At 35.8% G+C, this 17,292-nt stretch overlaps 2 protein-coding genes across 10 annotated transcripts in view; one reads left to right on the forward strand and one right to left on the reverse strand.

Annotated features, from left to right (window-relative positions):
• EVI2B (ecotropic viral integration site 2B) overlaps positions 1 to 17,292 on the forward strand; it is a 449,729-nt gene that overhangs the window by 379,297 nt on the left and 53,140 nt on the right. The gene's annotated exons all lie outside the window — the stretch shown is intronic.
• Positions 1 to 17,292, reverse strand: part of NF1 (neurofibromin 1) — a 254,686-nt gene that overhangs the window by 24,081 nt on the left and 213,313 nt on the right. For all 9 annotated transcript variants that reach the window (XM_082442253.1, XM_082442255.1, XM_082442249.1 and 6 more), the window contains 11 exons: positions 12,037 to 12,230; positions 10,460 to 10,600; positions 10,027 to 10,306; positions 9,327 to 9,541; positions 9,027 to 9,088; positions 8,769 to 8,883; positions 8,126 to 8,227; positions 6,635 to 6,775; positions 3,506 to 3,632; positions 1,825 to 1,956; positions 687 to 822 (listed from right to left, as the gene is read on the reverse strand). In XM_082442253.1, coding sequence (XP_082298379.1) covers positions 687 to 822; positions 1,825 to 1,956; positions 3,506 to 3,632; positions 6,635 to 6,775; positions 8,126 to 8,227; positions 8,769 to 8,883; positions 9,027 to 9,088; positions 9,327 to 9,541; positions 10,027 to 10,306; positions 10,460 to 10,600; positions 12,037 to 12,230 — 1,645 coding nt within the window. The remainder of the gene's footprint in view (positions 1 to 686; positions 823 to 1,824; positions 1,957 to 3,505; positions 3,633 to 6,634; positions 6,776 to 8,125; positions 8,228 to 8,768; positions 8,884 to 9,026; positions 9,089 to 9,326; positions 9,542 to 10,026; positions 10,307 to 10,459; positions 10,601 to 12,036; positions 12,231 to 17,292) is intronic.

The raw sequence follows: 17,292 nt of genomic DNA on the forward strand, positions 1-17,292 counted from the left end.
CAAAAAGTGGGATGTTGATAAATTTAATGATATAAGCACTACAAACACAAGATTATTTTCCCATGTTCAACACTGTACCTAAAACTTTAAAGGTATCTTTGTTTAATTGAAAATATAAAAAAACTCCAAATGATGCTATTTTCATGTAATTTCTCTATGTTTTAGTGAAAAATATACCACTCAAAGCAACATACAACAGGATATAATATGATTATCTTAACATCTAAATCTGTACTATAGAAGACTTTTTAGTAACTTTAGTGTGATATGAGTAAATACAATAAATATGTTGGCATGTGTATCTTTTTACAAATCTGTATAGCTTAGTTTTCTATCATTAAGCATGTAATGTTGCTTATATTTCACATCAGGTTTTCCTAGGCCTTCTCCTGCAATCCGATACTTTCAAGATCATCTCTTTTCATTATTCAACTGATTTGTGCTTAAAAAGAGGCAAACTAATGTTAACTAATTAGCACAATTAGATTAGAAGAACTTTCCTTCAACTAACACACATAAAATACTGTACATTTATAAAATGAGTTTTGATTTACACACTCTTCCTAGGTTATCTTTAGAGTCCCTTCTATATTACCTTCTGGATTACTCTGCTGCTTGCCTCCATTGGCATGGAATATTGAAACCTGATTGTAATTATGAAATTGTGGGAGAAGAAGTCCATTTACCTATAGCTAGGGTCACCATGATGAATGGGATATGTATCCATAGGAATATTTTCCATTGAAATATCAGTAAGAAGAAGAGACTTTCTATGTTTTAGGCTACAGCGACTTCGAACCTCCTCAGACACTGTAAGTAAAGCTAAAAGGAAAAAGAAGGAAGATTTAAAAATTTAATAAATCACAAGCGTGACTTAAATTAGGATATACTTCTTACAACCTCCTGAAGAGAATAATAGCTGTTAAACATGAGAGTATGAAGTTTAAGGATATAAAACACTTAGGACAGACTTGTTTATGTTAAAGCGTTTACAGTCTGTTTTGGAAGACTGCATGTAAACATGAAACTTACAAAGAGATTTAAATAGCACCTTATATTAGTCAAGTGCTTTAATAAACACTGGACCTCAACAAACACAAAAGGTAGGCAGGGCAGGACTATAAGGTCCATTTCTTAGAAAAATACTCTGAAATGTTAAATGATTTGCCCAAGGTCAAATAATTCAAACAAAAAAGTTGCCACAAACTGAAGTCTGCTAAACTGGGAATCAGCACTTTCCAACAAACAACGATGTTCAAGAACTGTGTTATACATAAGTGCTAAGTGTTGTTGAGAGGAGAAACACAAATCAGATAAGAGCAGATAGGGACGGTATAATGGAATGGTGGGGATGGGCAGACAGTCTAGGTAAAACAAAGGGCATCAGGAATGAATATTAAAGAAGCATAAAGGCACTTCTAGGAGATGGCAAGTAGATTAGCTTAAAATAGCCCATCCATTTGGAGAGGTAATAAAAAATGAGGCCTATGAAATTAGAGAAAGGGGACAGAATCAGGAGGGCTGCTTAAGGGCCCAGGATGCTAGGCTGAGGCTTCTAGATTTTATGACAGACAACAGGGAGCCACGTGGTGTCTTGAACCAAAGATGACTAAGGGAACACATTTCACATATTAATGCAAATTCTTCTGTAAGGAAAAATGTTTTGGCAAAACTTTCCAAATTTTAACCAATGCCACAGGACTGAACTGTGAACTCTTTACCCTGCCAAGCAACCAGCGGAAGGACCTAGAGGTGTCTGTACCTTTTTCATGGTCCTTAGATATAGCTGTGGTAAGATTAATTTTGTCTATTTTGTGTTTTTACCTGCCAAGTAAGCCACGCTCTGTGTATTCACCTCAAATTTGTCACAATTTCTATGTTTATTAACCAGAGTTAGTAGTGTATGCAAAATTCTGACTGTTCTTGCAACAATGGCAGGTGAAGGATGCCTGTATCCTACAAAAAATAAAAACAAACAAGAAGTTAATTCATTTTTTCATCAAGTATCTGTTGAATTCTTATTCTGTGACTAGCAACTTTGCAAGGAAAGGAAGTATGTAAGGGGAATAGCCATTTGGGAAGGTAAAATATATACATATGTGAATAGTTAATTAATTACATATAGGATTAAGCACCAAAAATGTATAGAATAGAATAATGTTCCCTGGAACTCGAAGGTACCTCAGGGAGAGGAAAATTAGAAGATGATGGTGTTTCAGATCTTCTATTCCCTAAAGCAGCATAAGGAATTTTTAAAAACCTATTTAGTGTAGTTTGCCTTAAGATATGCTTTGAAAATAGGGTTCTATCACTTCAATTTTTTTTTTAATTAAAGAAAAAAGTCTTATGATATAGGGAGTATAAGCTCTCAGAGCCCAAAGAATCCGGTTGATTAGAGGGTAAGCTTGATCTCTGGACAACTTTTAATCACTAACGCGACTCCATTTAAAATAGGGGATTTGTACATTGAAAATATTTGGTATTCTTCTAGAAATACAGAATAAACAAGCATTTTATCAGCCTAGTTGCAATCCATCTTCTTGGTATCCTGTAGTAAATGTAGTATCTTTTGAGCAATGCCTATTCACTTTAGAGATTAAAACTGTCAATATTTTTTGCAGAAATTTCATAAGGTGGTGAAATCAAATGTATACATTCACAATGGTAGGTGTATATATATATTTGGTTAAAAACTGGGGGAACCTCTATGATCCCTCAAGCTTAACAATCATTTAAACTGATACCTAACTGCAGATTCAAGCTCTAGTTTGAGTCTCTAATTTTGACCAAATCTAAAGCCAGCAATTCACGCCAGCTCCTTATCCCAGGCCATACTTTACACTGTTTTTGCTTCTGACTCACCCCATTTGCCGTTCCTGTTAACTGCAGTCTTGGGCCATGACTGCCCCACATTAATAAACCAAAACTAACACTCAGCGAAGTCACCAGTAGGGAGTAAAGTCAGGTGAGGGAGTGAACAAGCTGGCTCTGAGGAAGAGCTGGAGATCACTGCTATAAGCAATGCAGAAATGCGGAGGTGGGAGGATGGGGCACCAGAAGGGTGAGGGTCTATGGTATGTGACAACAGGATTGATCAACAGTAAATTAGTAACAAGTTAAGAAAATCTGTGGTCAAATCGCTAACATAACATTTTCTAACATGAGTTACTCAAATAACATTTATTGATTTGCAGTCTATCTTATTCTGATAATCAAAAAGATACTTATCAATAAGTAGCATTAATTAATAAAACAGCTATTAGAAAGTTTAGTACTTAGAAATTTTATAAGAATCAACTCCTTTGCTTTTTAAAGGAAATTTGATATTTGATGTGGAAATTAGGTTCTATTAAAATATATACTGAACAAAACATAACTCAATAAGACATACAGTTGCGTTTAAAGTGAGACACATGAGCCAAATTATTTCAAGCACTCAATCATTTCAGTTACTTCTGGCTTCTCGACACCATTTCATAAAAATATTCTGACATAAGGCCTCTACCTTTTAAGAGGTGTCCAACCAGTGCGAAGTTAAAGTTAGAGTTGAAATTGAGTCCAACAAAATGATCCATTTGTTTGCAGTGCCATTCCAGAGGATTCCGGATCGCCATGAATACTTCCTCTGGACTCTATTAAAAAATAATCATGAGATGGCTGATGGGGTTCACAAAGGAAGGATCACTTATTGGTTTTTGTTTGTGTTCAACAGCTATGACAAGGTAAATACTCCTTTCAGGTTGAGAGAAATTATTTTCAGGTGACTACAGAAAACCACAGAACATTTAAGGTACTGCAAATAAATTAGTGCAAGATAGTTAAGCATATAAATAATAAGGTGATGGAAGATAAAACAGCTTTTTTGATTTACAATGCAAAGTAAGTGACTGTCAATTTATATCCTGGTGACTTTTTAAAAACTAAAATTACTGTTATTTTAAATAAGACCATGCACTGAACTGTAGCTGGCACTTTGTGTACTATGATGACTGGAAATTCAAGAGAATGAAGAGAGTTCATATTTACTGAGTGCCTGCCGTATACAAGTGTTAGATACATTATTGTATTGAAACCTTAAAGCAATTCTATGTAATAGGTATTAGCTCCACTTTACGGATTGACAGATTCATTCATTCATTCTTTTACTTATCAAATACTCATCACATGTTTTTGATGTGCCAGGCATGGTTCTAGGCTCTGCAAGTACGTCAGTGAACCAAACAGACAAAAACTACTCGCCCTGGTGGATGTGACATTCTGGTGTGGGAAAACAAGGAAATTGAAACTCAAAAATGTGGTGTAACTTGACCTCTAAATTAAGATTTTTTTTAGATTGGGGTATAGTTGCTTTACAGTGTGTTAGTTTCTGCTGTACAAGGAAGTGAATCAGCTATATGTATACATATATCCCCTCCCTCTTGGACCTCCCCACGCCCACCCCCATCCCACCCATCTACGTTGAAACAGAGCACGGAGCTGAGGTCCCTGCACTATACAGCAGGTTCCCACCAGCTATCTGTTTTACACATGGCAGTGCACATACGTCAATGTTTCCTAAAGTGTGGTACCAGGAATACCTGCTTTAAAGTCACTGATGATGCTTGTTTAAAGGTGGAAAGTACTGGGTTCCATCTCAGAATCATGAGAGGTGATAAGGACCGGGAATTTGCATTTTTAAAAAAAGAAGCCCTGTGATTTCCTTATGCACAGAGATTTTTTTAAAGCAAAAACTGAAGGTATTTAGGGTCATGTTCAGGTCTGTCTAGATTTCTATCTCAAAGAAAGGAAAGCATTAAGTCTATAAAATAAATGTAGAGAGATGTTTTGAGCATTTTTTATAATAGAAAAGATGACAAACAAATCAAATATTCATTAATGGGCAAATGGTTGAATAAACTGTGGTTCATGCATACTGTAAAATACTCTGCAGCCATGAGAAAGAATTATACACACACACATACAAATGTATATATATACACACACACATTTATGTGTGTGTGTATATATATACATGCTTAGAAAGATGTTCACTTTATATTGTTAAATAAAAAAGCAAGTTGCAGAATATCATATAAATATTATATAAAGTATTAACCTACTATATGTTCAATTTATATATATATATATTTTCAGCTTTATTGAGGTATAATTGACAAATAAAATTGTAAGATATTTAAAGTGTGCAATGTGATGATTTGAACGATGAATGTATATCCTCTCACATACATGTTGTGAAAGGATTCCCCGCATTAAGTTAATAAACACATCCATCACCTCACATATTTATATCCCATCCCCCTTTTTGGTGAGAACATTTAAGTTCTATTCTCCTAGCAAATTTCAATTATACACTACAGTGTTATCAACTATAGTCACCAGGTTATACAACAGATTCTCAGACCTTATTCGTCGTTCATTCTGGTGACTTTTAACAGGCTTTATTATCTCTGATTCCTAGTATCCTGGGGCAGTGGAGGCAATATTAGCTTCTGCTAATGGGCTATTCTGGCAATGAAAATGCCAAGGCAGATACTCCTAGACAAACACTTCACTTACAACTATTCTTATATTCACAGAAATGGCCAATAGGTAGCTATCTCTCTGACCACCACTGTCCGAAGACCACCCCAGAAGAGGGCAATGGGGATTAGGAAAGAGAGGTTCTAGTCCCACATCAGATGTACAAACATGAACAAGTTACTTGACTTCTTTGTTCTTTTCTATCTTGTAAAATGGAGGTCTGACTGATAAACTTCAAGGTAGCTTCTACCTCTATAATTTTGTTTCCATACTTCCCAGAGCCCCAGCTGTTCTGGGTCTACATAAGACTGAACGAATAATTTTTAGATGAGGTATCTTCACACTTAAAACCATGCTCTGGTTCTGTTTCTTTCTACCCACAACCTCTGTTAATTTCACTTCAAGCAAATCTCTTGTTATATGCACACATCTATCTTAAAATTCCTCTCTTTTCTCCTAGACTCGTCCCATTTTTTTTCTCCAAAGACAAAAGGAATACAATTTCTTACTGTTATATTCCTTCCACTGTCCTCTGTGAACCAAAATCCAACCTCAATCAAGGCTGATAAATGTTAAGAGGGGTGGTGATGGTATGTTTTAAAGTGGGATTAAGCAAACAAAAAACTAGTACAATTAAGTATCCAAAAGTTTCCTTTAGACTCTCCAAACTCCTTATCTGCTTCTAATTATACCTATTTTTCATTAAGTACCATAATTCAATAAAAGTAAGCTCATTTTTAGATTATTTCTTCGTGAAGTGAAATGGGGGTGGGGAATGCTAACTTTTACCTTTGAGTTATGAAATTACAACTGAGTGTACAGTGCATTGGACAGCATAGGGCCTAGCATGGTAGCTATTATTATTACTATTTTTATCCCTATTCTGTTTACTAATATTGGGCAAATACTGTTTTCTGCTATTTTTATATAAAAAATATGCAAAGTTTAAACAGTTTTTATGAGCTGGTAAGGAACTATACTCATAATAAGTTGCATTACAGAAATTCGTATTTAAGTTATGGACCTCTTCTGATTTTAAAAGATAACAACAAGAAAAGAGGGAGGAGCTCTAATGTGCTTGGTATTTAGGAATACCAAGTGGAAGCTTGTTCACCTTGTCATTGAATATCCGGAGACTGTCTAAGGTGTGCAGGTTTTGTTCCAGAAGTGCGGTGCCCGCTGAATACAAGTTGACCTCATCGAGCTGCAGCACGGCCACAGCTACCCAAAAGAGGGCTTTATGCAAAGGGGAGTCCTGGCAAGGGAGACGCACTGCAGGTTAGCAAGATGAACCACAAACAGCCTCATCAAAACGCACTGCAGTATAAAACGGATCATGTTATCCCGCAAATTATGCATGTTTTCTCTTCTGGAGAAGGTAAATACATCAGTAAGCTCTTCCTCTATTCCATGTGTGTAACTAAAGACACTGTTACCAGGCTGAGAACCTTGGCATTTCCTTTGATTGCTCCCTATTCTTGGATTCTAAAACCCGGTCACCAAGTTTTGTTGATGCTTCCAAAGTAGTCCCTTTTGCATCTGCTTATTGCTAATGACACTGTGCCGTGCCAACCTTCTTTATTCTAAAACCTGGTCACCAAGTTTTGTTGATGCTTCCAAAGTAGTCCCTTTTGCGTCTGCTTATTGCTAGTAACACTGTGCCATGCCAACCTTCTTTATTCTAAATGCAGATTCTTTCTGCCTCCAGTTTCTCCCTGCTCCAATCCGCTGTGCACACGACCGCCAGAATGACCTTCACCCTCACAGTGAAGATGAGAGAACCATTTTGTATAATTTAGGATTAGAATGTTTGTAGAACATATAACTCAATACCAGGAATATACAAGTATTTATTTCTCAGTAATCTCTCTGAAATCTGGCATATCTTTGTGCTCAATTCACAGAATACAACTTTAGAGTTGGAAGATAATACTATGCCATCATCTAGTCCATTTTACTCATTTTATCAATGTGGAAACATGATGTCCAGATGTTAAATGACCTGCTTGAGGTCACAAAGCTGAGATGATCTCAGACCACCCTAAAAGAGTGGCTATTATCATCTTATTCCTTTTAAACATTACCTTCACTTAGCACCCAAACTTTTGATTATCAGGTATACTTTACCCAGCTTTACATTTCTTCACAATAATGGTCACCAATTAATATATCATGTATTTTAATTACTTTGTTTATTATCTAGCCACTCCTCAACTTCTACATTCACCCTAGAATGAAAGTTCCACGAAGGCAGATAATTTTATTGGCTTTGTTCAGTTATATATCTCTAGCACCTAAAACAGTACTTGGCACATAGCAGATGCTCAATTATTACTTACTGGATAAAAGAATTAAGAATATATACCCATCTGTCCTTTAGCACTGATGAGACAACACGCAAGCATTTGAGAACATACTGCCCACACTTATTCTTCCTCTAATGTAAATACTTCAAACAACTAAATTTTAAGGCAGGAAGTTCTACTTTAACTATAGCTCTTTCTTTATAACTTCTCAATCCATCTTATTTTCTGAATTCTGAAAGAAAATAACATTTAACACTGATACCCAAAATGAATGCACTCATTTTCTGCACAGTAATTACCTTATTAAGAAGTGGTTGTAATTTGGTTAGTGCTATTACTGTAGCTTCTATCAGAACTTGACTGTTGTAAGTATCAGGTCCTTTTAAGCAACTCTCAAGCGCCTTTTAGGGAAACAGAATTCTTTATTTTACTTTCATTGAAATAAAACATTAACTCCTAAACTGAATCTCAGAATTATTTCAGGAACAATTTCTTATTTAATAAGTGTGAGAATTATTTCCAGTGCTGTGGTGATTTTGGTAGCTAGCTCAAAAGCACATTTGGGTTCTTATTTTAAAATATCTCTATGTTATATTCTAATGTAAGAAGTCAGGCATTATTATAGGTAATTACAAATATATAATTTTATATAAGGCTAGTCTTACCATCTAGTTAAATGCTTATAACAAAATATTAAGAGTACCTTCTACCAAAAGAAATACTTAATTTTCTTTTTAAGACAGGTTCTCTAGAGAGAGGTTTTTTCACTTCAAAGAATTACAATAAAAAAATAATCAAAACCCATTTTTTAAAGATTCAATAAGCAACATACAAGATATTTTATTAAATTCAAATTTAAATGTCCCTTAGAAAAATTCAAGATATACTTTACAACTTGGGAGCAACAAATAGTTGGGAGGAGAGGAGGAGAGGAGGAGGTACCTTGCTGAGAATACGGATAATCTGCTTTATCTGCCCATGAGACACTCGTTTGCTAATACAGCCAAAGACAACAAGAGCTCTTGGTTGCAGGGATGGATTATATTGGAATGCAAATCTGCAATTTAAAGATCCAAAGAGCTTATGAAAACCTTTGTGTTTATATATATTAAATAATTAATTAAAATATTGATTATGCAATAGTATCTATCTTTTCAACAGTACACGTACTTTTGCAACTTAAATTTATTTGGGACATACCTTTGAGCTAGTTCTGTCCACTGGTCCAGCCACTTGCATGTTGGAATATCTCTCATACATGCCTAAAAAAAAGATACTCTGAATATATTTATGTATATAAATGTTTATAGAAACATTAAAAAATGTTTATTATAATGGCACTAAATAAGTGACATATATATTACCAATAAACACATTCCATGGGAGTGTTTTTATTTAAGCATTAAGTGCGAAACAGCAGAATAAACCAGTATTTCTTCTATACAGTACCAGTGGATTTTTAAAAATGAGCTTAGTTTCTTATCATTTTGCCTTCTATACCTCCATGATCTCCAACAAAGCTTCTGTGACTGTTTCCAAGGATGTCAAAGCAAAAGTCTCCCTCTCATAGGAGCCAGGAGAGAATGACCTGTCCCGGTAGCTGGAGCGGAAGGCAATGACAGCAGCTGACTTGACTTTGCTAATGCCAAACAGCAGGTAAAATTTGGGTAATGAGAACTCTGTCAAACTGAGTCTCAAAACTTGCTTGGTCTCTTCTGTAAAAGAAAAAAGGAACAAGTAAAGACTTTAAAGATACTATTTTTTTAATTCTAAAGTGCCATATTTCATTTTGAATTTAGATAATTTGAATATCATATCAAAATTACATAACAATGCTCCCTAAACCAACCCTCTGGATACACGAGCTTAATGCTCATTACATAACTCCCTTTACGTACAAATTCGTGCTAGTAAAGCAACACTGTCAACCGGTGCTGAGCCTTCAGCTTATGTGAAGTACTAGAGTCTACATGACAAACATGCACAGAACATCTTTGCCATGGCTTGAGATGGAATAGAAGTAATTCATTCTTTTTCTTTTTGATTTGATTATATTTCATATCATTAACATAGGCTTGATTAAGCAGCTTGGTATTAAGGTACCATAATAAATAATAAGGTAATCTATGCCAGTCAAGTGTCAAATGTGTAAAATGGAGAAAGGAACTGGTGAAACACAAACTGCTTTCCTGGAACTTACCACTAAAATGAAGCTGAGAACAAGTACACAGAGAGTGAATGATATTAATGACCAATCCATGTGTGGAAGCTCTAAGGGAGAGTGGCCCTGTGGCTACTAAGAAAGTAACGACGTGGAAGAGGTAGGGGAGATGAGCTGCCACATCAAGGGAATTGTTGAAGGACAGCATCAGCATGTAGCGCGCTAGAATAGCAATATCGTCCCACATAAGATGTTGCTCTAAAGTAGGAGTTGGAGATAAGCATGTCTTGTCAATTATTTTGCACATCCTTCCAATAACCTGTAAAGAAGCAGAATTTTAAAAAACACGGGAGTTAAAAAGTTTTATCACAAAAAATTTCAGTTTAAAATGACTCATTATAAAACAAAAAACCTCCTGATAATAAAAAGATACATCAAGCCATAGCCCAGAAGGCAAAGGAAAAGGGATTACCTTGCTTGAAACCAATTTCACATTTCCAGAAGCCAAAGCTACAGCAGTATCTGCCATCACCTCAGCTTTTATTGATCCCAAGCCACCCGTTGCACTGGTTTTGATGAAACTGTCTAGTACAACATCAAGGAGGTCTGTAATCTAGTGGAAGAGGGAAAGATAACTTATGTTTTAGCCATTCTGCCAACTTAATTTTTAACTTAAAAATAGTTCAAGGAGTAGCCCAGTCAACATGAAAATTCTATTTTACCTGAGGCCTCCAAAATACTAGGTTTTATTTACAGACTTGTCAATAAATATAATTTATCATAAAATATCCAGGAAAGGATGAGAATATTCCCTCAATTCCTTCAGAGACCGGCATTCAAAAATTTTAAATCTCTACATATATTATTTTCACTCACTCTTTTTTTTTTTTTTTTTTACTATTTTATTTTATTTATTTATTTATTTGGCTGCGTCGGGTCTTCGTTGCTGTGCACGGGCAGGCTTTCTCTAGTTGCGGTGAGCAGGGGCCACTCTTCGTTGCGGTGCGCGGGCTTCTCATTGCGGTGGCTTCTCTTGTTGTGGAGCACGGCATCTAGGTGCGCAGGCTTCAGTAGTTGCGGCTGGTGGGCTCTAGAGTGCAGGCTCTGTAGTTGTGGCGCACGGGCTTAGTTGCTCCGCGGCATGTGGGATCTTCCCAGACCAGGGATCGAACCCATGTCCCCTGCATTTGGCAGGCGGATTCTTAACCACTGCGCCACCAGGGAAGTCCTATTTTCACTCACTCTTAAAGCACCTCTGTTCTCTTCTAAGACAGTAATGTATGAGCAGTATAAGGTACAATTATTTTAAAATACAGGAATGACATCAAGTACTGAGATGTTTTGTAGAGCTACAAAAATGGCTCCAAGGTCATTTAAAATTATTTGGAGGATTCACAGCATTGAGTAAGGGTATCGCCTCCTTCAATGATTATCTTGAAGAAATGGTAGCATAATTCTTGTCAGATAAAAAATAGCTACATTATACTATTTTAATATTGGCATTCTTATGCTGGAACTATAAGTGAGAGCAGGTGGCCCAAATAACATCATTAGCAAACATTTACTGACACCTATGGTATATAGGGTACTAGAATACACTCTAATGCACTATTTATTAGAAACAACATCAGATTTTTACAGTTAAATTCTACATGCAGCCATCCCTTGGTAGCCTTGGAGATAAGTTCCAGGACTCCCTGCAGATACCAAATTCCCGGGATGCTCAAGTTCCTTACATAAAAAATGGCTTAGTACAGTTGGCCCTCAGCACCTGTGGGTTCTACACACTGAGAATTCCGTGGGATGACTGTAATTATGCCATGGAGAAGAGTGCTAAAATAATTAGTGTTTCTCTGGCTCTGAGACATGCATGAGACTTCTACAATTCTGAAGCACATCAAGAATTAGGTGGGTGTCTGCATGCTTTTTGAAAGAGGGGACTGTCTTTTCTACAGCTACATCCCTAGCTTAGTGCTTTGTACAACGTGGGTATCAGATAAATATCTGCACCAAGGAGGTACTAGATAAATATTTGAGCAAACTCAATACCTGCCCAAGGCTCCCCCATATTTTTGCTTGAATAGATGGATACATCTGTTTCTCGTTTATAGTCATTGTTATCAGCTTATCAAGAATCGCAGTAACTCTTTGTCTTTTGGCATCATCATTGTGCTTACAAAAACGTACTAGATTTGATAGCCATGGAGTCATGTATTCCAAACAAAGGTGTTTCAATTCAATACCTGGGGAAAAAAATACACTATTAGCACAGATGGTCCATGAAAATTACATCAACAATTATTTTAAAATAAAAGATTGGGGGAAAAACGGTAAAAGATAAAGACCATTACCTAGAATCAGACCTGGAGAAAAGAGACTTGGCAAATATATGACTGAAGATAGAGATGAAGAAAGAGAACAACCCTTAAAGAAAGTAATCTTCAAAGTCATTAAGCCAATTTTTGAAAAGTTTTATTTTTCTCCCATTTAAAAATAAATAAATTTATTTATTTTATTTTTTTGGGCTGCGTTGGGTCTTCGTTGCTGTGCATGGGCTTTTCTCTGGTTATGGCGAGCGGGGGCTACTCTTCGTTGCGGTGCGTGGGCTTCTCATCGTGGTGGCTTCTCTTGTTGCGGAGCACGGGCTCTAGGCGCACGGGCTTCAGTAGTTGTGGCACGTGGGCTCAGTAGTTGTGGCGCACGGGCTTAGCTGCTCCGCGGCACATGGGATCTTCCCAGATCAGGGCTCGAACCAGTGTCCCGTGCACTGGCAGGCGGATTCTTAACCACTGCGCCACCAGGGAAGTCCTTATTTTTCTCCCTTTTAATAACTTCTCTTCTAGTTAAAATTTTTCTTGCTTTACTCTAATTGTAAAAGGAATATGTGGGTAATTACAGGAAGTTTGGTAAAAGGAAAGTATCACCACAATAATGAAACCAATATCAATATATTGGTGGATCACTTGATCTCTCCATAGGCTTTCAAATCTATGCAAAGATAATGTATATTCACATGTGTGTATACACAGACATAACCCATCCCAACTCCTCCACAAAAAATTAGGGTTATGCTATATACGTAGTATGATCTCAATATTTTTTTCACTATATATTATACTGAGATTTACTCAGCATTAAAAATTCTCCAAAGACATCTCGTAACTTTTTATTTTGAAATAACTTCAGACTTACAAAAAGATACAAAAATAAAGCAAAAATTCCTCTATATAACTTCACCTAGAGTACCCAAAACATTTTTTAATTATGTTAAAATATACATAACATAAAATCTGCCATTTTAAAGTTTACAGTTCAGAGAAATTAAGTACATTCACATTGTTGTGCAACCATCGCCACCATCCATCTCCAGAACTTTTTCATCTTCCCAAACTGAAATTCTGTACCAAAAACGTTTTTAATGGCTTCATATTATTTCATCATATGGAGATCCAACAAAGTAGTCAGTTCTTCATTATTTACTTTTAGACTGTTTCAATTTTTTGCTATTATAAATAATGTTATGTGAAGTTCAAAATAAATCTATGGCAACAGAGGTCATAATACTGGTTACTCTTGGTGAGGACAGGTATTTACTGAGAGGAGCCTTCCGGATGCTGGAAATGTCCTGTATCTTGACCTGGGAGATGTTTTGTGGTGTATGCACATGTAAAACTTAATCAAGCTGTTCATTTAAAATTTGGGCACTTTATTGATAAGATATACCTGAATTAAAAAAACCTAAATAAAAAATAATGCTATGATAAACATATGAACATTAATTCCTTAGGATAAATTCTAAAGAGTGGAATTATGATTCCAAAAGCTATAAACATCCATAAGGCTATTGATATCCATGTCAAAACTGCTTTCTAGAAAAGCTGCTCTCTTCACAATTCCAAAGACATTGACACTGAATTTTTAAAAAAATATCTTTGCCAATTTGATAGTTGAATATATTATCTTACTATTCTTTCAGTTTGAACTTCTTTGAATTTATTAGTGAACTCTTAAAAACATACTCTTTCGTAGTATGACCTGCATGTTACTGTTGATGCATTTTTCTTACTAATCCGTAAGAATTCTTCATGATAAAGATATTACTCTTTTCTCATATCTGCTGCAAGCATACTTAAGATTTTTCTTTTTAATCTTTTTTTTTTTTTTTTAAATAGAGATTTTGAAGTTTTACATGGTCAAAACTGTTCACCATTTCCTTTGTTTCCATCTGTGACTTTTTTACTTCCTAAGTCCTTACTCACTCACAAAAACTAAATATTATTCTTCCTCTTCTTTTTTAAATGGTCCCAGTTTTTATATTCAATTCTTTTTTTTTTTTAATTTTTGAATTTTTTTTTACACAGCAGGTTCTTATTAGTTATCCATTTTATACATATTAGTGTATATATATCAATCTCAATCTCCCAATTCATCACACCACCACCCTCCCTCCCCCTGCCGCTTTCCCCCCTTGGTGTCCATATGTTTGTTCTCTACATCTGTGTCTCAATTTCTGCACTGCAAACCAGTTCATCTGTACCATTTTTCTAGGTTCCAAATACATGCGTTAATATATGATATTTGTTTTTCTCTTTCTGACTTCACTCTGTATGACAGTCTCTAGGTCTAACCACATCTCTACAAACGACCCAATTTCGTTCCTTTTTATGGCTGAGTAATATTCCATTGTATATATGTACCACTTCTTCTTTATCCATTCATCTGTCGATGGCCATTTAGGTTGCTTCCATGACCTGGCTATTGTAAATGGTGCTGCAATGAACATTGTGGTGCATGTATCTTTTTGAATTATGCTTTTCTCTGGGTATATGCCCAGTAGTGGGATTGCTGGGTCATATGGTAATTCTATTTTTACTTTTTTAAGGAACCTCCATACTGTTCTCCATAGTGGCTGTATCAATTTACATTCCCACCAACAGTGCAAGAGGGTTTCCTTTTCTCCACACCCTCTCCAGCATGTTGTTTGTAGATTTTCTGATGATGCCCATTCTAACTGGTGTGACGTGATACTTCATTGTAGTTTTGATTTGCATTTCTCTAATTAGTGACGTTGAGCAGCTTTTCATGTGCGTCTTGGCCATCTGTACGTCTTCTTTGGAGAAATGTCTATTTAGGTCTTCTGCCCATCTTTGGATTGGGTTGGTTGTTTTTTTAATATTGAGCTGCATGAGCTGTTTATATATTTTGGAGATTAATCCTTTGTCCGTTGATTTGTTTGCAAATATTTTCTCCCATTCTGTGGGTTGTCATTTCGTCTTATTTGTAGTTTCCTTTGCTTTGCAAAAGGTTTTAAGTTTCATTAGGTCTCATTTGTTTATTTTTGTTTGTATTTCCATTACTCTAGGAGGTGGATCAAAAAAGATCTTGCTGTGATTTAGGTCAAAGAGTGTTCTTCCTATGTTTTCCTCTAAGAGTTTTACAGTGTCCGGTCTTACATTTAGGTCTCGAATCCATTTTGAGTTTCTGTGTATGGTGTTAGGGAGTGTTCTAATTTCATTCTTTTACATGTAGCTGTCCAGTTTTCCAAGCACCACTTATTGAAGAGACTGTCTTTTCTCCATTGTATATCCTTGCCTCCTCTGTCATAGATTAGTTGACCCTAGGTGCGTGGGTTTATCTCTGGGCTTTCTATCCTGTTCCATTGATCTATATTTCTGTTTTTGTGCCAGTACCATATTGTCTTGATTACTGTAGCCTTGTAGTATAGTCTGAAGTCAGGGAGTCTGATTCCTCCAGCTCCGTTTTTTTCCCTCAAGACTGCTTTGGCTATTCGGGGTCTTTTTGTCTCCATACAAATTTTAAGATTTTTTGTTCTAGTTCTGTAAAAGCTGCCACTGGTAATTTGATAGAGATTGCATTGAATCTGTAGATTGCTTTGGGTAGTATAGTCATGTTCACAATATTGATTCTTCCAATCCAAGAACATGGTATGTCTCTCCATCTGTTGGTATCATCTTTAATTTCTTTCATCAGTGTCTTATAGTTTTCTGCATACAGGTCTTTTGTCTCCCTAGGTAGGTTTATTCCTAGGTATGTGATTCTTTTTGTTGCAATGGTAAATGGGAGTGTTTCCTTAATTTCTCTTTCAGATTTTACATCATTAGTGTACAGGAATGCAAGAGATTTCTGTGCATTAATTTTGTATCCTGCAACTTTACCAAATTCACTGATTAGCTCTAGTAGTTTTCTGGTGGCATCTTTAGGATTCTCTATGTATAGTACCATGCTATCTGCAAACAGTGACAGTTTTACTTCTTTTTTTCCAATCTGTATTCCTTGTATTTCTTTTTCTTCTCTGATTGCTGTGGCTAGGACTTCCAAAACTATGCTGAATAATAGTGGTGAGAGTGGACATCCTTGTCTTGTTCCTGATCTTAGAGGAAATGTTTTCAGTTTTCCACCGTTGAAAATGATGTTTGCTGTGGGTTTGTCGTATATGGCCTTTATTATGTTGAGGTAGGTTCCCTCTATGCCCACTTTATGGAGAGTTTTTATCATAAATGGGTGTTGAATTTTGTTGAAAGCTTTTTCTGCATCTATTGAGATGATCATATAGTTTTTATTCTTCAATTTGTTAATATGGTGTATCACATTGATTGATTTGCGTATACTGAAGAATCCTTGCATCCCTGGGATAAATCCCACTTGATCATGGTGTATGATCCTTTTAATGTGTTGTTGGATTCTGTTTGCTAGTATTTTGTTGAGGATTTTTGCATCTATATTCATCAGTGATATTGGTCTGTAATTTTCTTTTTTTGTAGTATCTTTGTCTGGTTTTGGTATCAGGGTGATGGTGGCCTCAGAGAATGAATTTGGGAGTGTTCCTTCCTCTGCAATTTTTTGTAAGAGTATGAGAAGGATGAGTGTTAGCTCTTCTCTAAATGTTTGATAGAATTCACCTGTGAAGCCACCTGGTCCTGGACTTTTGTTTGTTGGAAGATTTTTAATCACAGTTTCAATTTCATTACTTGTGACTGGTCTGTTCATATTTTCTACTTCTTCCTGGTTCAGTCTTGGAAGGTTATACCTTTCTAAGAATTTGTCCATTTCTTCCAGGTTGTCCATTTTATTGGCATAGAGTTGCTTGTAGTAGTCTCTTAGGATGCTTTGTATTTCTGTGGTCTGTTGTAACTTCTGCTTTTTATTTCTAATTTTATTGATTTGAGTCCTCTCCCTCTTTTTCTTGATGAGTCTGGCTAATAGTTTATCAATTTTGTTTATCTTCTCAAAGAACCAGCTTTTAGTTGTATTGATATTTGCTATTGTTTTCTTTGTTTCTATTTC

Source organism: Balaenoptera physalus (genome assembly GCF_965194825.1).
Source record: "Balaenoptera physalus genome assembly, chromosome: 20".
In the NCBI taxonomy this organism is placed as follows: Eukaryota; Metazoa; Chordata; class Mammalia; order Artiodactyla; family Balaenopteridae; genus Balaenoptera; species Balaenoptera physalus.